Genomic DNA, 25000 nt, shown 5'->3' on the forward strand with positions numbered 1-25000 from the left:
CACGACACTAGTCGTCTATCCGTCCGTTCCACGATTGTTGTTCGACGCTCTCGATCGCAGACGTCCTGATTTTGACGAGCGACGGGCGCCTCCGCGTCCCTGAAATATCGCACGACGCTTTTTCTTTTTTACGTTGAACGAATATTAGCTAGCATGCTAGTACATGCTATGTAATTATTATGTTCTTCTTTTTTAAAATAAACCCTCCTCACTTCCACCCCAACCCCCGTTCCCAAATAGTCTAGTTACCATCCTAAAGGGTTTGGCTAGCTACACCAGACAACACCAGATAGCTGTCTCTAGACACGTAATGTTAACGTAAACCAGATATTGCTATAGCAACAGTGGAGCGATTTTAATCCAAAAACATAGTGAAACAGAAACGTGAATACGGTTTGATTCATCGCACGATTTAAGAGTTTATTCATAACATTTTTTTGTCTTGAGGATGATGATGGCTGGCTGTCGGGGGATAAGGAGGTGAAACCTGTCGAGATATGATCAAAGATATTATCGGATCATATTTTTTGTCCCCACCCCCCCGTGTGTGTTGATGATGTCAGAAAATCATGGTTACAAAAAAAAACAAAAAAAAAAAAAAACACGAAAGTTTGTTGATACAAACGAATCGAGGGCTTGTTATAGAGAGCCTGTCTTCAGGTCAAAATCAGGACGTTCGTCTCTCACGTGTCCACGTGTTCGCTCGATTTAAAAAATAAAATCGCAATCAAGTTGCTTTAAGTCACTTTGAACTCTTCTTCCACACAGGTGTAAAGAGCGTGTTTGATCTCGGCTCGGTGTTCGGCTCAGTCGCCTGTACGTCCTTTGAGTCCTTGAGCTGAGAGCTAGACTTGCCTCTGGTGTCAGGATGCTGTGTATATCAAACACACACACACACACACACACACACACACACACTAGCGAAGAAGTGAAGAGTTTCCTCTCAGAGAGACTTGCTACTGTTGGCTGTAGAGTCGAGTGAACACTTCACAGTATTCTGAGATCCGGGTTCCTGAAATGTGGCTCCGTGTCGTCTGCAGAGGGGCTGTGGAGAACCTTGATAACATGCTCAGTGATAAAGGGGTTTGGGGTTGAAGGGGTGTTGAGGTTTTTTTGGGAATGAGGCTCTGGAACTAGCAAGTGCTCAGCTCGATGCTTGGTTTGGATCCTGTCTCACTCGGTCACTTTCAAGCAACACTGTGGGATTTTCTAGACGGCAGTGAGGCAGATTTCCGGGAAGGTTTTGGGAATCACGGCTCCCTGGGAAAGAGGGAGCTTCTCTGTCTCTTTACTGTCCGTTGGACGTACACTCCCTGTCTCTTTCTCTCCTCACGTCCCTCTCGCTGTCCATTCTCCTTCCCAGAACATGGCTGAAGTCCTGCATCTCGCCAAGCCCCCTGGTGGCATGAAGGACGGCGGGTCGCACCAGCGCTGCATTGGTACGTGGCTGTATCGGATAGTTGTGGTGATGTCTGTTGGGTTTAGCGTTGTTGCTGATGTTGTTTTGGCTCCAGTGCAGCGGGTTGCTGTAATCTGAGTGCGGGTTCGGAGTGGATACCACCTTCCTGCGCTCGGGTGAGTCTTGAGGTGTCACCGGTCGGTAATCGCCAGCAGAATTACGTGTCTTCGGAGCCGGATGATGCCTGCTTTGGTCTTTCTGTATGGCTGGATGAGGAAGGATGAGATAGCGCTGCCTTTCAACGTTCGGTAGAGTCAGATCGTCCTGCTGGCCTCCGTCTCCGCCGTGTAAGTAACCAGAACTCAGGTACATGATGGAGGCGTTCGGACCCGTCTGTGTGATAAATGTTTGGCTCTGCTCCCAATCCGAGTCGGTCTGGTGCAGATGGGCGTGGTCATGGACGTCAGGAACAGGACGTTTGTGCTGCAGCGGTGTTTGCTCCGGAGTCGGCAATCCGGGATCCTGGATTTCTCCGGATTTTGTCCAGCCGTTGGTGAACAGTTCCTCCATCTGTGCATCGACGCCGCTGATCCTCGTCACACTTATTGCTGAGCTGCTACTCCCGTGTCCAAGCACACACTGCTCCCTGTCAGCATGGCGACGCCCGGCCTGGCTTGAAGCCCCGCCCCTGGAGCAGCGCCGGTGCTTGAACGTCATGAGCCAGCAGATCATCAGGGCGGAGAGCGCCGCACCGGTGGTGAAGGCAGACACCGCACACATGATGAGAAGGTTGACAGACACCAAGCCGTCCGGTTCCTCTACGTAACTCTCCTGGAGTAACCCTAAAACACCCACACACACACACACACACACACACACACACACGTTAAATACAAAAACAATAATAGCTCAGCATTGCTAAGTGCAAGAACTAAACAAAGTTGACCTTCTTTTCAACAACCTGAAAAAAAATGAGTCATTAATTCCTCAGCAGGACGAGAGGAATGTGGAGCTCCGCCATTGGTCTAGTGGATAATTATCCTCATTAGCTAAAGTGGATGGTGATGTTAATAGCTGTAATAACCGTCTTCCTGATTAAATGATCTCTTTATACCTCTGCTCTGCTCTCGCAACATTAACTGTGCTGTGAAAAACGGACGCTGCGGGATACGAACTCGCCAAACTTTGCCAAACTCTACCTACATGTGGAGCAAAGTCCAGACGTCAGAGTCACCTGAGAGACCGAAGAACAGAGCGTAGGAGACGAGAGGAGAGAGACGGACCGAAATAAAGACGGGAAAAAAAAAAATGGAGCACGCTAAAAAGGGAGATTGAAGAAAGGCAGATGAAGATGGAGAGCATGTGGGTGAGTGAGAAAGTCAGAGAGAGGGCAAATAAGAGAAAAACAGATGAAATGAGAGAAAGAGAGCAAAAGAGAGAAAGTAAACGAGAGAAAGAAAGGACATGAGAGATAGCAAGAAAGAAAAAAACAAGAGTTGGTGTAAATGAGAGATGGAGTTAAAAGAGGACAGAGAGAGAAAAGGAGAAAAGAAAAAGAAGGAGAAAGAAAAAGATGAGAGAGAACAAGAAATGACAGACAGGCGGACAGAGAGAAGGATCAAGAGATGTAACACTGCACAGAAGGTAAACACAGACAGACAGACAGACAGACAGACAGACAGACAGGAGAAAGGCAGATGGATAAACAGGCAGACTGATAGACAGACAGACTGATATAGGGATGGATAAACAGACTGACAGGCAGACAAACATACACAGACAAACAAACAAACAGACAGACAGACCGAAGGACAAACAGACAGACAGACAGACAGACCGAAGGACAAACAGACAGACAGACAGACAGACCGAAGGACAAACAGACAGACAGACAGACAGACTGAAGGACAAACAGACAGACAGACAGACAGACAGACAGACAAAAGGACAAACAGACAGACAGACAGACAGACAGGCGCCTGTCAAGTATTTTTCCCCCAGGTGAACGTTCCCACAGAAGTTGCTCCAGAACTTTCTGGTCCTTGTGCTCCTGTGATGTGCTTCTGCTGCTCCTCCTGCATTCAGGCACTCTCTATTCTGATAATTAATTCTGCTTCCTCTTCAGACCGCAGCTTGTCACATCCCCGTTTCCTGTTCAGTCACGGTTCAGAAATCTGAGTGTGTTTAGATTTAATCCACCGGAGCTCGAACACCTGATCCTGACTCGGTGCAGTCGTGCGTGTGTTACATCACAGCGCTGAGTTCTGCGTGCTGATTGGTCAGAAGGTGCTGAGTGATTTCCAATTAAGAGGAGTGGAAGCTGAGGAGCACGGGTTTGTGATCATCATCTATATTTTACTCTCTCTCTCTCTCTCTCTCTCTCTCTCTCTCTCTGTATTTCTGTAGTGTGTTAATGATCTCTTGCTCTCATATCTGTTTTCCCTCCGTGGCAGACGGCCAGTCAGACGGTCTCATCTGTTGTGCTGTAGAATTAAAATGTAAAGAAATAAAAACACACCATGCGCCTGATCCCGGCGAGGCGTGAGGATGCTCTCCTCCTGCACTTTATCTAACCTGTCCAGCTCATGCCAATTCACTGCCTGAGGAACATCTGTGTATCATCAAGTGCTGCATCCAGCTGCATGGACGCATCATGAGTGTGTGTGTGTGTGTGTGTGTGTGTGTGTGTGCACATTATCTCATTTCACTTATTCACAGTAGCTCCATCAGACAGAACAGCTATCAAATCATTTTTATTGGTCTGTAGTAAAATATTACGTGTGTGTGTGTGTGTGTGTGTGTGTGTGTGTGTGTGTGTGAGAGAGAGAATAAGAGCTCGAGCGTGTCTCGAGCGTGAAGCTTTTCTGCATATTTGATCATATTTTGCTCAGCCAACCGAATGTTTATAATGAATCTTAGTCCCATAAAAGATTTCAGTGCAGCAGCCGATGTTTTGTTAGAACCCGATTCCCAGGACGGTTCCGTGTCACACTGAGGTTCTAGATCCTGTGTTATTTAAGTAAAATTCTTGAATTTCGAATTAAAATGAATCAGCGACTGCGATGAACGTAAGGACGGACGGACGGACGGACAGACAGACAGACAGACAGACAGACAGATAGATAGATAGATAGATAGATAGATAGATAGATAGATAGATAGATAGAAAGATGGAGAGATAGATAGATAGATAGATAGATAGATAGATAGATAGATAGATAGATAGATAGATAGATAGATAGATAGATAGATAGATAGATAGATAGATAGATAGATAGATAGAGAGATAGATAGATAGATAGATAGATAGATAGATAGATAGATAGATAGATAGATAGACAGACAGACAGATAGATGGATAGATAGATAGATAGATAGATAGAGAGATAGATAGATGGATAGATAGTCGAGTTTTTTTATGTGCTCAACTTTACTCAGCGCCGCAAGAGCCGACAAACAGATGATATCAGACGTGTCGTTTCTTACAGCGCCGAACACACATATTTAAAGGGATAGTTCACTCAAAATGAAAATTCTGTCATCATTTACTCACTCTCATGTTGTTACAAACCTGTATAAATCTCTTTGTTCTGATGAACATGAAGGAAGATATTTGGAGAAACAAAAACAGCTTTACAACCAGAAGCTTTAGTTTACCTGAAACTAAGGAAAGTACTAGAGGCTTCCTGAAATTAATTAAAGGAGTAGAGATGTATTTCATTATTATTGCCCTTTCATCAAGGCATCAAATGTGCAACAATCACAACACAAAAGAAATGAAATGTGTGTGTGTGTGTGTGTGTGTGTGTGTGTGTGTGTGTGTGTTTCCTTCTGTTGTTCTGTCACTGGAGACACACACACAGTTTATGAGAATTTATGGCCTGCCTCGTTCTAGTTCTGCCTGGTAAAAAAGTATAAAGGTTTGGAAATTTGTGTTACTTGTGCGTATTTATTTTTTATTTATTATTATTTTATTTATTAAGTACTTGAATTTACCTGAATTATTTTAATTTAAGCTATTTTGTAATGAATTAATTTTAATGTATTTTATTGATTGGATGAGCCATAATTTGCCTAAAGATTATTTTGTATTTTTGTCTGTCTGATTGTTGTCTTGTGTTAAAAAATAAATCAGACGTTACTCAACAGTTACTCAGTACTTGAGTAGTTTTTTCACCAAGTACTTTTTTACTCTTATTCAAGTAATTATTTGGATGTCTACTTTTTACTTTCACTTGAGTCATATTATTCTGAAGTAACAGTACTTTTACTTGAGTACAATTTTTGGCTACTCTACCCACCGCTGCATATTAGAGCTTTTTTATTCCGGGACTTTGCACTGAAATCGTTACAGTCCAGGTTACAGGTCGTTATTTATACATCAGACTGGTTATTAAAGTTACTGAAGTTTGGATTAAACCAGGTAACTCAGCAAACATGCTAATAACTAGGACCAGACGCCTCCCACTGCGAGCAGCACGGCTTTATATCGTCACCCAGACAAGCTGTACAGACACACGGAGCGTCGATCCTTCACCAAAGTCACCCCAAACTTTATACAACTCATTTCCACAGAACAACTGATGAAAAGTGTGAAATTGGCCTGTTTTGCTGTTTCTTTCTGCAAAACTAAAAGGAGCTAAAAATCTCGTTGTTATTGCATCATAAACGTACAATAGAAGAGCCAATCAGGTTCCAATATGCAAATAGCATACCATATATGGCAGGGCCAGGCATGTGACTTAACCAAAGGAGTGAAGATCAAAATTTCATCACCTTCAGATAGTAAAAAAAAACTTTCCCTGCATGACCTTAAAAAAAGCTGTGTGTGTGTGTGTGTGTGTGTGTTTTTTATTGCTGCTGGGTCCTCTGATGGAAATTACCCAGCCTGCACTGGTCTTTACCTCTAAATGGGAAAGAGGCTTTAAACCTCGTGCTGGTGTCTGGAGGGCTGTAATATTCTCCTCGTCTCGCTCTCCGTCTCGTCCCCAGCGCCGCAGCAGGTCATGAATAAAACCAGGCCATTAGAGAATGTTGCCTTTGTAGCCACCCGGCTTTATCCTTACAGAAGACAAAACGAGCAGGAGGGGAGGAGGCGGCGAGGGAGAAAGAGGTGTATGGGTGTGGATCTGCTCATTCTCTGTGCGTTCCCTTGGGCGCGGAGAACATTAAAGCGTGATGGAGGCCGAGCCGCACGGCTGAGCGGTGAGCGAGGCTGGAGCTCCAATTACAGAGCCACAATCCCTCAGGAGTGCGCTCGTTAGAGAGGCCTGTGTGTGAAACACCACCGTGTGTGTGTGTGTGTGTGTGTGTGTAATGAGCACACATGCCCTATGGCCACCGTTATAATTGCACAGACCACCTGAACGAGATGATTCACCTTCCTGTATTTGCCATCACTCCGAGCGCCCTGAGGGCTACACTCAAATCTCCAAGCTGTAAAATACAATCTTGCCAGCACGAGATCTCCGGCTCTGTCCCAAAAACGTCAGCCATCTTACGTGTCTGTCCCAAATGCTGGACTCGCACCTCTTTAGTGCTCTAGCTGTTTTACTTTAGTGCACAAACATCAGCGACGTGAAAGTCAGCCGTCCGATCCGGCTGCCTTTACAGTAGTCAGCGTTCTTATCAGAACCTTATTCGAATGTCTAACAAACGCTACCTACAGAAATATTTAACTTCTCGTCCAGTTTGCGTTCTTATTAAAATGTCTGCCATCTTAAGGCTCCGTCCCAAACACTAGATTTATTTAATTGTCCATGAACAGCAGCTATTTAAGGCTCGGTCGCTCTTTAGTGTCCTAACTGCAACATTAGCTGTATTAATTAACCGTAGAATTATTTCTGATTTATATTTCAGCCGTCTCACGTGTCTGTCCCTGAGGCTGGACTTCCTGTTTATCTTATTATCTGCTTTAATAACCATCTGAAGCGTCGCCGGGTTATTAATTAGCCTGCTTAGAGTTGTGATGTCGGACATGTTAAGGCTGCGTCCCAAACCCTTTACGACTACTTTGTTCCAGTGTGTTTATTAGATCACAAACCACAGCGTCTTCACTGTGTGTGATTTGTTTCGACGTGCTGTGTCTTCTGTCACGTTTTAGATGAATTTAATTAATTAATTAATTTTATTTGCTGGCTACAGAACAGGTGAAAATGTTCCAGATGCCTTTTCTTTTCTTTTCAATTCTTTGTCTCACTTTTGTTCGCTAATCTCAACTCTGTTTCTGAGCTCACTGTGTGTGTGTGTGTGTGTGTGTGTGTGTGTGTGTGTTTTCTTTCTTGTCCTCAGTCCCTCGATCCTCGCCTCCTCCTTTCTGTGACATCCTTTCATCTTCGGCGAGCCGTCCCTCTCCTGAGACACTCTCCTGCGTTCTTTACTCGCTCTGTCGCTCCGTCACTCTCCTTCTCTCTTTTCATCTGTCTCTTTGTGCTCTCTTTATATTCTGTGTGTGTGTGTGAGATATTAAAGCCTGCTACTTAAAAGAAGCACTTGTAAACTAAACACTGTTTAATTTAAAGAAATCCCTGATTTATGATGTCATCAGTGTGCACCTCTGGCTCCTCCCACCTTAATGTCATGTGTAATGTCAAAAAAACTGACACAAGGAACTTGGAGGTATTGAAGTTCTTGTTTAAAAAAAAAATCTTGTTTGTTTCCTTGTTTTTGATACGTAATTAAAACAAAGCACAGGACTGGGACTTTCAAACCACACAGAGCGTGTATGTGTGTGTGCGTGTATGTGTGTGTGTGTGTGTGTGTGTGTGTGTGTGTATAGGCTGCCAGCTTACTGCGGCCCCTCGCTTCAGATTGTCATTAAAAAGCCCAGCTGCTGTATGGATTAGCAGACAAATTGGCAGCTCTTTGAGTGTGGGCTCATTGATCTATAGCTTGAGAGAGAGACTGAGAGAGAGAGAGAGCGAGAGAGAGAGCGAGAGAGAGAGCGAGAGAGAAAGAGAGAGTAGGGGTGACTAAAAACATACAATCTTATATAACAGCACCCTTGTTACTCTTTAGCTAACTTCTGCACTGTCACTGATGCATACGTGTGTGTGTGTGTGTGTGTGTGTGTGTGTGTGAGTGAGAGACAGAGAGAGAGTGTAACTGCAAAAGTCTAACTGATTTATTCCTAAACATCCAAGCCATGACCACTTCAGGCACATACTGAGACATGAGGATATAACACACACACACACACACACACACACACACACAGGACATTTACGCAACAATCAGACGTGTGCTAATCAATGCAGAGCCTCACGTTTACAAGCAGCAGCGTTTAATTAGTCCACACTTACCGTTTCCAATAAACACAAACTCCTCAAATTAACACATGTGGACTACATCATGGCTCCATTGGCCGTGTTGCAAACCACAACGCAACAATTTGCAGTATAATTACAATTGGGTTCCTCTAGAAAACCCGGCTGAGAGTTTAGAGAGATGTGGAGAGCAGGACGGGGTTTCAAACCTCAGCAGGTGATGAGTTCAATACTGCATGAGAAAGAGGCTACAGCTGGGGAACTATACAGAGCACTATGTAATCTGTTCTTACACACACACACTCACACAAACACACACTCACACAAACACACACTCACACAAACACACACTCACACAAACACACACTCACACAAACACATACACACACACAAAGTATTTAAATTTTAATTTTATTCTGTTTACTTCTTAAATTAATTTATTTCTTATATATATAAAAGGGGCATTGTAACACAGAGTGGGGTAGTGGGGTGGTGTAGGGTTTGGCACATTGTAACACAGAGTGGGGTAGTGGGGCATTGTAACACAGGGTGGGGTAGGGGGGAATTGTAACACAGGGTGGGGTAGGGGGTAGGGTGGCGGTGGCGCATTGTAACACAGAGTGGGGTAGTGGGGCATTGTAACACAGGGTGGGGTAGGGGGTGGGGTAGGGGTGGCGCATTGTAACACAGAGTGGGGTAATGGGGCATTGTAACACAGGGTGGGGTAGTGGGACATTGTAACACAGGGTGGGGTAGGAGGTGGGGTAGGGGTGGCGCATTGTAACACAGAGTGGGGTAGTGGGGCATTGTAACACAGGGTGGGGTAGTGGGGCATTGTAACACAGGGTGGGGTAGGAGGTGGGGTAGGGGTGGCGCATTGTAACACAGAGTGGGGTAGTGGGGCATTGTAACACAGGGTGGGGTAGTGGGGCATTGTAACACAGGGTGGGGTAGTGGGACATTGTAACACAGAGTGGGGTAGTGGGGCATTGTAACACAGAGTGGGGTAGTGGGGCATTGTAACACAGGGTGGGGTAGTGGGGCATTGTAACACAGGGTGGGGTAGTGGGACATTGTAACACAGGGTGGGGTAGTGGGACATTGTAACACAGAGTGGGGTAGTGGGGCATTGTAACACAGAGTGGGGTAGTGGGGCATTGTAACACAGAGTGGGGTAGTGGGGCATTGTAACACAGGGTGGGGTAGTGGGGCATTGTAACATTGAGTTATCAATTCAATTTTGATGAAATATTTTGTCATAGTTTCATATTATTCCGTTTATCTCTATTCTGTTATTTGAATTATATATTTATAACTTAATATGTATAATAAAACCTATAGACTGAGATCGTAATTTTATTGAAAGTTAAAACTACTTGCTAAAAAGGTCCTTCGTGATCAATAAAGCCGAACTCGTCTTCCCTCAAGGACTAATAAGAACATCAAGATTTGGGACACATCCTAGAGTTTCTGATTTCTGCACAGCAAACTTTTTTTTTTTTTTACGGCTACCGACTGTCCGTGCTAACACTCTTTAGCTTCTCTTATTACTAGCAGATGGTGTGGAGCGCCAATAATAAAAAAAACAAACATGGAATTTTTCACTTGAATCCAATCTATCAAACCTACACACTTGGTGTAAATGTGATTATGAGGAACGGCTTTTTTCAGAAAGGGTGTTTTCGTGCTTCTACACCACAAACTGCCTTCCTGCCAGGTGTGTAAGTCGACTACTCAATCCCCTCAGCGACGTGATTTCTGCTGCAGGACGTAAATTGAGAATGCTGCTGCTGTGTGTGTGTGTGTGTGTGTGTGTGTGTGTGTGTGTGTTGTTAGCATAACGATCGGCGAGGGGGCCCGAACTCTGCACAATCACCTCGCTCGGCTATTTCAATTTAATCACTCTACCATGCAGGCAACACAAATTACAGCCGTCACTACACTGAGTTGCTCTAATACACATAAACTACGGCTGGAAACATGAACGTAGCATACAGCCGAGATGGAAAGTCTCTAAAAGATTTAATTTATCTTACTCGTTAAAATGTCCTCTCACCAGTTTCACTTTCATTGCAAGAAGGAGGCTGGAACTGTCAAAAAATACCAGGAACTATTTTCCTTTTGTTTTGGAGTCAATGTTGAGCTCTGTAAGCTAATATTAGCAAGAAAAATTTTGAAATCCTTTATAAATATGGAATAAAATCCTGTCTGTTTAGCTCATGTTTGCTAGCTACATCTAGCTGTTAGGATTAAGAAAATTTATGACTATAAGTACTTTTACAAATCCTGTCAGGGTGCCTCAGGTTAGCAAGCTAGCATTAGCAGTGATGATTACAGGTACATTTCTCTCAGTTAAGCTCACGGGGCTAACAAATCTGTGGGGAAAAAGTGTAGATACATGCTAATGCTAATATGTTCACCTGCTCAGAGACACAATTTCCATAAAACTCCGTTAAAATCTGACATAAGCTTCTTCTTCCTCACACACGGTCCTCCAGCACTACTGACAAACTCTACTTACTATCTACTGAAGCAGCTCTGTTTGTGTGTGTGTGTGTGTGTGTGTGTGTGTGTGTGTGTGTGTGTGTGTATGTGTGTGCGCGCGGTGAGTGCAGACCTCAGTGTGTCAGCACTAAAGAGATTAACTATGAGACTGTGGGAATAGTGTGTTTGGTGGTACAACTAGAGCTGCACAACACACACACACACATACACACACACACACACACACACAATATAGTCCTGTCACATGGGAACTGCTAAATGCTAAATGTTTCCTGATAACAATCATTAATCATTTTTTTTTATTTATATCTGACCACTTTTAGTTCATCTTTTAGCATTACGTAATTTTGAAGTATAATAATTAGCCTAATGCTAGCTAGCTAGTGTACTAGCGAGCTTTGGGAGTGTGTCGATGTTAGGCTAGCTTCTGTTAGAAAGAGAAAGAGAGTGTTCAGCTTTATTGTTCATGTTCATTGTGGTTGTGTATTGATTCTGAAGGGAAAAAAGAAAAGAAAAGAGAGAGACTGATACCAAGATAAAAAGACTGAGAGAAATAGACGAGTCTTTGGCCTGCTTCACAACACCACAGTTCGTTTTTGCTCTTATTTTCCATGTTAGAAAGAAAACGAGTTACTTCTAATTTCATTTGTTTTCAGGACATTAACGTAAAACACACCTTCCTGCACATGGTGTGGGTTATAAAAAGCAGTCAGACATGAAATTAAAATCCACAACACACAAAAAGGAGAGGAGAATAAAGGAGATGAGAGAGGAAGAGAGGAGAATAAAGGACAGGAGAGGAGAGGAGAAGAGAGGAGAATAAAAGAGAGGAGAGGATAATAAAGGAGAGGAGAAGAGAGAAGAATAATGGAGAGGAGAAGAGAGGAGAGGATAATAAAGGATAGGAGAAGAGAGGAGAATAATGGAGAGGAGAGGAGAGGAGAGGAGAGGAGAGGAGAGGAGAGGAGAAGAGAAGAGAGGAGAATAAAAGAGAGGAGAGGAGCAGAGAGGAGAATAAAAGAGAGGAGAATAATGGAGAGGAGAGGAGAAGAGAGGAGAATAAAGGAGAGGAGAGGAGAGGAGAGGAGAGGAGAAGAGAGGAGAATGATGGAGAGGAGAGGAGAAGAGAGGAGAATAATGGAGAGGAGAGGAGAAGAGAGGAGAATAAAGGAGAGGAGAGGAGAGGAGAAGAGAGGAGAATGATGGAGAGGAGAGGAGAAGAGAGGATAATAATGGAGAGGAGAGGAGAAGAGAGGAGAATAAAGGAGAGGAGAGGAGAGGAGAGGAGAAGAGAGGAGAATGATGGAGAGGAGAGGAGAAGAGAGGAGAATAATGGAGAGGAGAGGAGAAGAGAGGAGAATAAAGGAGAGGAGAGGAGAAGAGAGGAGAATAATGGAGAGGAGAGGAGAAGAGAGGAGAATAAAGGAGAGGAGAGGAGAGGAGAGGAGAAGAGAGGAGAATGATGGAGAGGAGAGGAGAGGAGAAGAGAGGAGAATGATGGAGAGGAGAGGAGAAGAGAGGAGAATGATGGAGAGGAGAGGAGAAGAGAGGAGAATAAAGGAGAGGAGAGGAGAAGAGAGGAGAGGAGAAGAGAGGAGAGGATGTTAGGTGTCTTGTTAATATCAGGTTGTTTTCCACACAAGTACACATTAAACACAAAACCCTGAAGATCGCTGCTTCCTCCCTCCAGCAGCTCGGACTCAGGACTTATTTTACATTAAATTAAAGTATTTGAATTTTGAATCTTTTTTGGTTGAAGAAGCTTAATATTTAGTTCTTTTTAAAAATAATACATTGTATTTTATTTTTTATTAAAATAATATATCAAATTATGATTTTAAAATGACAAAAACTTTATAAAAACAAATGCTTCTAAAAAATGTTTAAAATTTATTCTGTGCTTGAATTATAAATTTGGGTGGAACGTTAATACTGAAACTGTGGTGCTGATATCAGTCCCTATTAATACTGTACATCACACAGCTGTACGTGTGGGGCAGAGATTAGATTAGATTAGATTAGATTAGATTTCTACCAGTATGACAATGTCATGGGAAATTTCAGTGTCAAAGACAAACCTGCACACACAGACACACACACATGCACACACACACACACACACACACTAACTCACGCATACACACTAATACACAAACACATGCATACACACACTAACAAACACAAGCAAATACACACAGACACTCACTAACACACAAACACACACACACACACACACTCTAAAACAGACACAGGTCGCTGTTCATGACTCAGTGATCGATATGCTGCAGTAAAACACCCCTCATCACCTCTCTCCCTCTCACACACGCACACACTCAACAGCGAGAGCAGTGAGGAACGGTGGCGGATGAGGTGTGAGACAGGAGAGCGAGGAGATCAGAACACACTGATCCCCTGTGACGCTACACACTCTGTGTTTCAGCATCTCTTCTGACCGTGTTGTTGTGTTACGTAACACCTCTGCCGTTGTGTTACTGCGTTTCTCACATGACTAGACAAGGACGATCTCTACGGCTTCACTCAGTCAGGTCCAATCCTCTGTGTCTGATAAAGTCTGATTTCTAAAAACCAGCTCGTTCTCAAGTAAAGCCTTAAATAATGTATGAAGTGAGGAATAAAACACTTGACGGAGACACTGCGGTCTTCCTCCCACCGCAGCATGTAACACAAACACTGACACCGGAGACTCCTTCCATAAACACAAATCTCCTGACACAAAACGTACACACAGGGATCGATCCTGACTAAGCTAACATGTTGATGCTAACCTAGTGAGTATCAACATGTTAGCTTAGTCAGGATCGATCCCTGAGGGAAATTGTTTAGCGCTGGGCTAGCTTTTTCTATGTTAGCTTATTCACAATAAATCCCTGAGGGAAGTGTCTTAGCATTGTGCTAGCTTTGTGCTGCTAGAATAGTTTATGCTGGTTTAGCACACCAGATTAGCTTGCGCTGACTCACTGGATTAGGCATTCTCCCTTTTAGGTTAGTTTAAAGCTTCATTATTAGTTAAAGCAAATCCTATTCCCACATTACCCTCATTTATCCCCACCCACTTTAGACCATGTGACCATGACATATTCAGAATATGTTGATAACCAACAGAATAACATTTAGCTTTTGATGTCATTGCACTGTATGATTTGTTTTAGCGTTTTTCTGATTCATGATGCAACCTGAGAACTTTATATAGGTTAAACACATTTATAACACATTTATAACACTGCTATAAAGCACTATTAGCAGCTAACTCACATGTCAATCTGCTGTGTTTAAAGAAAACTAAGAAATCTAATCTGAACTTTAGTAGGTGTTGATCCGGCGCTGTTTATTTTACTGTGTGTTTGTGGGTAATTGTGGTAAAGACCATAAAGCCATAAATGTCAACGTACCGTCACAGTCGCCCAGCTGCGAGGTGTTCCCGTGATCCACGTCCTGCTCGAAGGGAAGCCTGGAAGAAAAAAAAAACAGACCACACATGAACACAACACATTTCAGTTTTACAGCCATGCAGTTATGTGAGAGTTTTTAGTCATGAAGTCGTTCCGTTTTTGCAGCCGCGTGCTGATAATTAGCGATATCGGAAATCAGAAAGAAATGGTGACGGAGAAGAAAACACGGGAATAACGAGTCGAGAAGTTTCACAGGAACACAGCGACAGTCACACTCTCGCTGAGAAACATCGCAGATCCTTTAATCACACACCTGCATCGCTCCTTAACGAAGAGCAACGAGCACCGACTCTCTGTTACAGCCTGAGGTGAAGTGAGAGAGTGCTGAAACCTAATGAATGGAGGTGAAACTGTTAGAGCATTAATATCACGTGCTGATGGAGATAACGACGCAGGGACGAGTGCCGTCTCCGACCGAGAATCAAAATAAATAATAGGTCAATCAAATCAGAAAGAAGTGACTCAGTCAAAGAATTGAGGAATTGGATGAAAACATATCTTAACCGAATAATAACCAAGTGAATCAAATAAAGAGAAAAACAAATGGAAGAAACAAATCAAAGAAAGAATAAGTTATATTTAAAATTAAAATAAGAAATAAGTAAATCAATTAAAGATAAGAATAAATATAATAAAAAATAATGAATGTGGGAATCAATTAAAGCAAAAACAAATCAAATAATGAATTAATGAATCAGAAAAAAATTAACTGATTAACGAATATGTGAATCAAATGAACTAACGAATTATATAAAGGATATTTAGTATCTTATAAATATATGATAATGTGAAGTTTACATCTACTCTGAGTCTAAAGGTTTTAATTTAATCTAATTTCGCACATTAATTTTTCCCTTCTGATAGAAATATTTATCTAAATATGAAGAAACTGCACATGCTCATGTGACCATAAGAGGAGAGCGCTAACGAGCATGTTCTTTACATAAAGGCTAACAGTTGCTTCTGATTGGCTAGCAGACATGTGAGAGAGAGAGAGAGAGAGAGAGAGAGAGAGAGAGAGAGAGAGAGAGAGAGTGAGAGACAGAGAGAGAGAGAGAGAGAGAGAGAGAGTGAGAGAGAGAGAGAGAGAGAGAGAGAGAGAGAGAGAGAGAGAGAGAGAGTGAGAGACAGAGAGAGAGAGAGAGAGTGAGAGACAGAGAGAGAGAGAGAGCGAGAGAGAGAGAGTGAGAGAGAGAGAGAGAGAGAGAGAGAGAGAGAGAGAGAGAGAGAGAGAGAAAGAGAGTGTGAGAGACAGGGAGAGAGAGTGAGAGACAGAGAGAGAGAGAGAGAGACAACAGGACTATCACATCGTCTGTGTCCAGATCTGTGGCATCGTCTGGATTCAAACTGACGATTAAACAACAAGAAACCTGATCTGACTGCAGCACCCAGGGGTCACACACACACACACACACACACACACACACACACATACACACACAGAGGCTTTAATGGTGTCTGTGAAACATCTATAGCTTCTAATGTTTCCTTTAACCACCGGTTTGAGGCGAGACTCCTCAAAAAGAAGACACACACACATACACATACACACACACACAGTTTACACATTCCTTGTGAGGACAAGCACAATGGAGCTTTGTGAAAAACTGACGACAAGCTGAAGTGCAGATGCAAAACATCACACAACTTCTCTTATACTTACTTTGTGTGTGTGTGTGTGTGAGTGTGTGAGTGTGTGAGTGTGTGTGTGTGTCGCAGTTAAGCCTAAGTAGATGCTAAACCATTTTTACTGTAATGTGATATAGGATCGATCTACTCGTTTTGGCCATCCTTGTTAAAGTAATGAGTGTAACTGGATAATGGGGTTTGTGTCTGTGTGTGTGTGCGTGTGTGTGTACGTGTGTCTGTGTTTGTGTGAGAGAGAGAGAGTGAGAGAGAGAGAGAGAGAGAGAGAGAGAGAGGAGAGAGAGAGAGAGAGAGAGAGTGAGTGTGTTTGTGTCTGTAGTCATAGCCAAAATGTGCTCAGGGTTCAGACGACAGACAAGCTGTATTTACACACCTAACACAATAAAACAGTTCCACACACACACACACACACACACACACACACACACACAAGTACGCACACAGGCACGCACACACACAGATAACAAAAAGTCAAAAGAGTTGATAGAAGAAAGAAAAGGATTATGGCTTGATTGAGAATATGATGATTAGGTCTGAGCTTCACAATGTTGAGCACCCAGAAATAACTGGTTAAACATGTTTGTTGTATCTTACCTAAAAATAGCATTTAATGAAAGTCATAATAGAATGTTATGTAGAGGAATAAATCTTTCTGCAGTTAATGAATCTAACGCTAATCTAAGGTTCTTTTAATGTTACTATGATATAACCATAACATTATGATCCGCAGTACAGTAGACTTTGTCTTACTCAGAAGTTACTCTCTTATCATAATGTTCATAATGTTCATAACTCCAACATTACTCTGTTACTCTGAGCTAACTCTAACATTACTCTGTTACTGTTACTCTGAGGTGACTCTAACATTACTCTGTTACTCTGAGCTAACTCCAACATTACTCTGTTACTCTGTTACTCTGAGCTAACTCCAACATTACTCTGTTACTCTGTTACTCTGAGCTAACTCCAACATTGCTCTGTTACTCTGAGCTAACTCTAACATTACTCTGTTACTGTTACTCTGAGCTAACTCCAACATTACTCTGTTACTCTGAGCTAACTCCAACATTACTCTGTTACTGTTACTCTGAGCTGACTCCAACATTACTCTGTTACTCTGAGCTAACTCCAACATTACTCTGTTACTCTGAGCTAACTCCAACATTACTCTGTTACTCTGAGCTAACTCTAACATTACTCTGTTACTCTGAGCTAACTCTAACATTATGACTCCAACATTACTCTGTTACTCTGTTACTCTAAGCTGACTCCAACATTACTCTGTTACTCTGAGCTAACTCCAACATTACTCTGTTACTCTGAGCTAACTCCAACATTACTCTGTTACTCTGAGCTAACTCCAACATTACTCTGTTATTCTGTTACTTTGAGCTAACTCCAACATTACTCTGTTACTCTGAGCTAACTCCAACATTACTCTGTTATTCTGTTACTTTGAGCTAACTCCAACATTACTCTATGACTCCAACATTACTCTGTTACGCTAAGCTGACTCCAACATTACTCTGTTACTCTGAGCTAACTCTAACATTACTCTATTACTCTAACATTACTCTGTTACTCTAACATGAATCTGTTACACCAACATTACTCTGTTACAACCAACATTACTCTGTTACTCTAACATTACTCTGTTACTCTAACATTACTCTGTTGCTCCAACATTACTCTGTTGATCCAACCTTACTCTGTTACTCTAACATTACTCTGTTACTCTAACATTACTATGTTGGTCCAACATTACTCTGTTGCTCCAACATTACTCTGTTACTCTAACATTACTCTGTTACTCTAACATTACTCTGTTACTCTAACATTACTCTGTTAAGCCAACATTACTCTGTTACGCCAACATTACTCTGTTACTCTAACATTACTCTGTTGCTCCAACATTACTATGTTGCTCCAACATTGCTCTGTTACTCTAACATTACTCTGTTACTCTAACATTACTCTGTTACTCTAACATTACTATGTTGCTCCAACATTGCTCTGTTACTCTAACATTACTCTGTTACTCTAACATTACTCTGTTACTCTAACATTACTCTGTTACTCTAACATTACTCTGTTACTCTAAACATTACTCTGTTACTCTAACATTACTCTGTTACTCTAACATTACTCTGTTACTCTAACATTACTCTGTTACTCTAAACATTACTCTGTTACTCTAACATTACTCTGTTACTCTAACATTACTCTGTTACTCTAACATTACTCTGTTACTCTAACATTACTATGTTGCTCCAACATTGCTCTGTTACTCTAACATTACTCTGTTACTCTAACATTACTCTGTTACTCTAACATTACTCTGTTACTCTAAACATTACTCTGTTACTCTAACATTACTCTGTTACTCTAACATTACTCTGTTACTCTAAACATTACTCTGTTACTCTAACATTACTCTGGTACTCCAAAATTACTCTGGTACTCTAACATTACTCTGTTACACCAACATTACTCTGTTACGCCAACATTACTCTGTTACGCCAACATTACTCTGTTACGCCAACATTACTCTGTTACTCCAAAATTACTCTGTTACTCTAAAAGATAGACAAGTGTGCAAAGAGATAGATAGACAGGAGAAACAGAGTTCAAAAGAAACAGGCTATAGAAACACACAAACACACTCACACAAGATAGATAGATAGATAGATAGATAGATAGATAGATAGATAGATAGATAGATAGATACACAAATTTACACTCACATAAACACACACAGGTACACACACTCACTCACAAACACACATGGAGAACTGCTGCTTGTGCACATTTCCACAAAACCCTGACTGCTGTGTTTAAACGCACACATGAACGACAAATCATCAGTGCTGACACTCACAAGCAGCAAGGGATGCACACACTCTTTACAGAATGACATGGTGTGTGAGTTTGTGTGTGTGTTTGTGTGTGTGAGAGTGTTTGTGTGTATGTGTGTGAGTGTGTGTGTGAGTGTGTGTGTGTGTGTGTGTGTGAGTGTGTGTGTGTGTGATATCGCGGCTGTGCTACTGTGGATTTCTGTAAAGCAGTACATTACACACAACGACCTGAAAAATCCCAGTACACATTTAACAAGTTCTCTCTCTCTCTCTCTCGCTCTCTCTCATACACACACACGCACGCGCGCATACACACACACACACACACACACACACACACACACACACACTGTGAGCCTATTTACCTCTTCTCAGTCTCTGAACTCAGTAAATCTGATTCTCAGCAGGATTTTATTGCTTTACTGCACCGAGCACAAGGCAGCACTTCATCCAGAAACTTCTGTCAGCGTTCTGACAACATTAAATGCAACTAGAAACTGATTAAAAAGTATGATATGTATAATGATATATATAATACGTGGTTGATTCATTTCCTCCTTCGGCAGGACATGAAGTGTTACAGTTTTAAGGTTCTGCAGCACAGTGAAGCGACTTGCAATTGAATGGGATCGTTTTAAGGCGGGGCCTAATAGTCTAATGAGCCTGTTTAATTGACTAATGTGCTAATTAATGAAATGCGCGATGATTAATTTTGCAGATTTACCTGGTTCCGGGTCGGAGGAAGGAGCAGGTGCTGCCTTTAGTCCAGCCGCAGTACGGGTCTCTCGAGGCGATGCAGTTCCTGTAAGGTGAAAAAAATACCAACAGCGTGTGAAATAAGATTTAATAAGAATGTGAAATAAGACTGATACTGCAGTTCTGTAAAAAAGTTGTCACTGACACTGTCTGTGTGCTCACAGCTTGTGACGCAACAAGACAAGTGTTTGCATTTAGCCAATCAGACGAGAGTTTTGTGAAGGGGAAGATGTCTGATTCGTCATACTGTATAACTGACCCATAGAGAACAGAACAATGTGCAGAGTAGATATTGAGCAGAGTGTGTGTGTGTGTGTGTGTGTGTATGTGTGTGTGAGTCTCACTTCATGCAGCGGGAGTAGAGATGGCAGCGAGCTACTGGGACTCGGATCACACAGGATGGGAAAGCCAGCAACAGCGTGTGACTGACTGAGTCCAGAGAGAGAGACAGGAGCTGCCTGGCCTGAGGAGAGTCTGTAGCACACCTGTAGAATGACACACACACACACACACACACACAAAATTTGTAGAAGGATGGCGTAGAAGGATTCTTCCCTCTCATCCTGTACAGTCTGTAAAAAGTCTGTTTTCTTAAGCCACCAAAATCTCAACAGAACTTTCCCCATTGTTCCCCCCAGATGTTCCCCAGTACATGACCTGATGTAACGTGAATTGTTGTGATGTGACATGGTTAGATGACGTAAAGTGATGATATGATGCGATGCTGGGTGACGTGATGATATGATGCGATGCTATGTAACGTGATGATATGATGCGATGCTGTGACGTGATGATATGATGCGATGCTGTGACGTGATGATATGACGCCATGCTATGTGACGTGATGATATGACGCCATGCTATGTAACGTGATGATATGATGCGATGCTATGTAACATGATGATATGATGCGATGCTATGTAACATGATGATATGATGCGATGCTAGGTGACGCGATGATATGACGCGATGCTGGGTGACGTGATGATATGATGTGATGCTAGGTGACGTGATGATATGACGCCATGCTATGTGACGTGATGATATGACGCGATGCTGGGTGACGTGATGATATGATGTGATGCTGGGTGACGTGATGATATGACGCCATGCTAGGTGACGTGATGATATGATGCCATGCTAGGTGACGTGATGATATGACGCGATGCTGGGTGACGTGATGATATGATGTGATGCTGGGTGACGTGATGATATGACGCCATGCTATGTGACGTGATGATATGATGCCATGCTAGGTGACGTGATGATATGATGCCATGCTAGGTGACGTGATGATATGACGCGATGCTAGGTGACGTGATGATATGACGCGATGCTAGGTGACATGATGATATGACGCCATGCTGGGTGACGTGATGATATGATGCCATGCTAGGTGACTTGATGATATGAAGCGATGCTAGGTGACGTGATGATATGAAGCGATGCTAGGTGACGTGATGATATGACGCGATGCTGGGTGACGTGATGATATGATGCCATGCTAGGTGACATGATGATATGACGCCATGCTGGGTGACGTGATGATATGATGCCATGCTAGGTGACTTGATGATATGAAGCGATGCTAGGTGACGTGATGATATGACGCCATGCTGGGTGACGTGATGATATGATGCCATGCTAGGTGACATGATGATATGACGCCATGCTGGGTGACGTGATGATATGACGCCATGCTGGGTGACGTGATGATATGATGCCATGCTAGGTGACATGATGATATGACGCCATGCTGGGTGACGTGATGATATGATGCCATGCTAGGTGACTTGATGATATGAAGCGATGCTAGGTGACGTGATGATATGAAGCGATGCTAGGTGACCTGATGATATGACGCGATGCTGGGTGACGTGATGATATGACGCCATGCTAGGTGACGTGATGATATGACGCGATGCTGGGTGACGTGATGATATGACGCGATGCTGGGTGACGTGATGATATGACGCCATGCTGGGTGACGTGATGATATGACGCCATGCTAGGTGACGTGATGATATGACGCGATGCTGGGTGACGTGATGATATGACGCGATGCTAGGTGACCTCCAGGTCAGAACTGAACATAGTGTTATTGTGGGATTCTGAAGTATGAATGTTCAGAAAAAGGGAGTTAGGCTAATATGCTATTACGTTTTATACATAACACCAAACGGATAAAAAATAATCGATGTGTCCTTCTTCACTTACTAAAACGAGTTACCCTCGGCCAAATGCTGTAGCGTAAGAGTAAAAAAATGCTTTAGAACATCCTGCTAGAAAATAATGTAGTGCATTTGAGACCTTCAACATTATGACCCCAGTTAAATATCACACATTTATCACAAAAATAAAATGATACCGGAACAGCTTTGGAAACATACTGTACTCAGAACCTTTCATCTCTCACACACAAACACACACACACACACACAAACCTGTTCTGCAGTCAGAGGTTTGTTTATCTAGCAGCATGATTGCATGGTGCTCATGCTAATGAGATCAGAGAGATCGTTAAGGATGTCGTACAGCTGAAGAGCGAATCACAGAAATAAAAGAGAAGAAAGGGATTCAAGAAAAACGACACTTTACACTCATTAGGGGAGAAGATAAAAGATAAAAGAGAAGAAAAAAGTTCAAACACACACAGAGAGAGAGAGAGAGAGAGAGAGATGCAGGAACTTCAATGCTATAAATACTAGAGAGAGAAGAACGTCTCAGTATTCGTCTGTGACCTAAAAGACCTGAATTCGGCGATACACTGAAAACAGTCTGAAGATTTAAGCAAGATTAAGAAAAGTAACATTTTGGTCATGTTAAAAAATGTGCTAGCATGCTAGCATAACATCTGGCTAGTGAGCTAGTGAGCATCTGAGCTAGCATCTGAGCTGCACTGATTCCCCAGGTCGACTTTACGTTCTGTAGCTTTTTTGCGTTTCATTACTAAACACAGCTGAACTGAAGTGATACAAAAACACACCAAACAATAAAACAGGCTAAATCTAGATAAAATCAACGTTTCTTTTGACTTTTTAGCCCTTAGTCATGTCTTATGTAGTACCAGGGTTTCTTTCATTTCAGTCTACTGCATCAACAAAAGCGTCTTGACTTGATTTTAGACTGAAAGTAAAACCAGGCTAAAACTCAATGAAAACTCAAACCATAAATAAAAAAAAATCTAAATCTTAAATCCAGCTGTGGCTCCTCTCAGTTCTGTTGTATACACAGTAGAACCAACCAGGATCTCTTCTATCAGCCCTGAGACTTAAAAATCAACCCCTCGGTTTGCCGTATAAACATTAAGATCATGTTGTGTTATTTTCTTTTCCCACAGCACTCCTGCTAACCTCCTGGTTGTGTAACAGCGTTTATCAGGAGCTCAGTGAAACCGAGACAGCGCCGGTTTTAAATAAACACCCCGGCGGACTAATCTTACTCCCGCTTTTCTCTATTAGTGAGAGAAATTCAGGAGCAGAAAAAAAAAAGAGTGAAGGAAAACTCTGGATGTGCTGGAGAGCTGAGCGATGATACCAATTAAAGCTGAGTTGTGAGTCGCACTCGGCACTTTCAGCCTCATTAACACTCGCAGCAGGACCAGCGGCCTCCGAGACGCCGTGAAGCCGCTTTATTTCCTTCACTCCGCCCTGATTAGCCCAAGTCTGGCTGAGTGCTGTCTCTCTCACGCCGGAGCTCATCAAAAATTTATACCGGGTTGGTGAAGGAGCGGCTTCGCGGCTCAGCTGTGTGTCACGATGGAGAAACTTCAGAAGGTTTGTGGATTATTAGCCAATTTTGTTTAGGCATCCGAACACCAACAGGGCTAAAGCTAACGTCTTGTTTATTATTTGTCAAACCTTCACTAAACTAGCAGGCATCAGGTTCTGGTTTCACCAGCATTTTGTAGATTTAAACCAAACATGAGATCAGCATGACGTCGGCATATCGTAATGACATCATAATGACATTGTCATGACGCCATAATGATGTCGGCATGACGTTTTGGCATTAATTAGCATTTATGAATTCTCCAGTAGGGGGGGCACGGCGGCTTAGTGGTTAGCACGTTCGCCTCACACCTCCAGGGTTGGGGGTTCGATTCCCGCCTCCGCCTTGTGAGTGTGGAGTTTGCATGTTCTCCCTGTGCCTCGGGGGTTTCCTCCAGGTACTCCGGTTTCCTCCCCCGATCCAAAGACATGCATGGTAGGTTGATTGGCATCTCTGGAAAATTGTCCGTAGTGTGTGATTGTGTGTGTGAATGAGAGTGTGTGTGTGTGTGCCCTGTAATGGGTTGGCACTCCGTCCAGGGTGTATCCTGCCTTGATGCCCGATGACGCCTGAGATAGGCACAGGCTCCCCGTGACCCGAGGTAGTTCTGATAAGCGGTAGAAGATGAATGAATGAATGAATTATCCAGTTCCACCAACATCAGTACCTAAAAATAAAAGGTTAATTCGATTTATTCTAAAATTTGCTCTGATTGAAGTCAACTGATCCAAAGAATTTTTGATATCTTGTTTTCTTTTCGTTCTTTCCTTGTCCTGTAAAATAAACCGGTGGTAAAAGAATGATGAATGAGCGAGACAGAAGTACGTGATCGAAAGAGATTGTTAGCAAAACCCAGAGTGTGATAGCGAGAAAGTAACTACACAGAAGAGCAGGTCAGTGAGACAGAAATAGTGTGGGAGAGAAGTTGAGAAAGATTCGCAGACTAAACAGTTTAGGAACCGAGGTGTAATTAGCACAGCCGCTATGCTAGTGCAAGTCTTGCCTAAGTGTTTGGCAGCGAAAGTCTTATATGTTTATCCCACTCATCTCTCAGTGCAGATTTCATGACGCTAACGTCTTTAAGGCAAGAATAAAGTCCTGGTGAATGAGTTGTTACTATGGAAACCATAATGGAAACGTAAAACGAGTCCATCACTGTCAGATCTGCTGTAACAGAAAATAAATCAACACCTTCTGACCAATCGGAACGCACTATAAATGCACACACACACACACTTGCACACACAGACACACACACATCCTTACTTCTCCGGGTTGAAGCCCTCCAGCTCCTCCAGGAACACGTTGCTTCTAGATGCCATGTTGTCTCCA

At 42.6% G+C, this 25000-nt stretch overlaps 1 protein-coding gene across 2 annotated transcripts in view; it reads right to left on the reverse strand.

The window, feature by feature from the left end:
* Positions 1-577: 577 nt before the first annotated feature.
* sema6bb (sema domain, transmembrane domain (TM), and cytoplasmic domain, (semaphorin) 6Bb) overlaps positions 578-25000 on the reverse strand; it is a 99011-nt gene continuing 74588 nt past the window's right edge. For both annotated transcript variants that reach the window (XM_060882126.1, XM_060882127.1), the window contains exons 13-17: positions 24935-25000; positions 20242-20382; positions 19866-19943; positions 14580-14638; positions 578-2241 (exon numbers count right to left, since the gene is read on the reverse strand). The exon at positions 24935-25000 is cut by the window's right edge and continues 114 nt beyond it. In XM_060882126.1, the coding sequence (XP_060738109.1) occupies positions 1289-2241; positions 14580-14638; positions 19866-19943; positions 20242-20382; positions 24935-25000 (1297 nt within the window). In that variant the 3' untranslated portion in view covers positions 578-1288. The remainder of the gene's footprint in view (positions 2242-14579; positions 14639-19865; positions 19944-20241; positions 20383-24934) is intronic.

This window comes from Tachysurus vachellii, chromosome 11 (genome assembly GCF_030014155.1).
Source record: "Tachysurus vachellii isolate PV-2020 chromosome 11, HZAU_Pvac_v1, whole genome shotgun sequence".
NCBI lineage: Eukaryota > Metazoa > Chordata > Actinopteri > Siluriformes > Bagridae > Tachysurus > Tachysurus vachellii.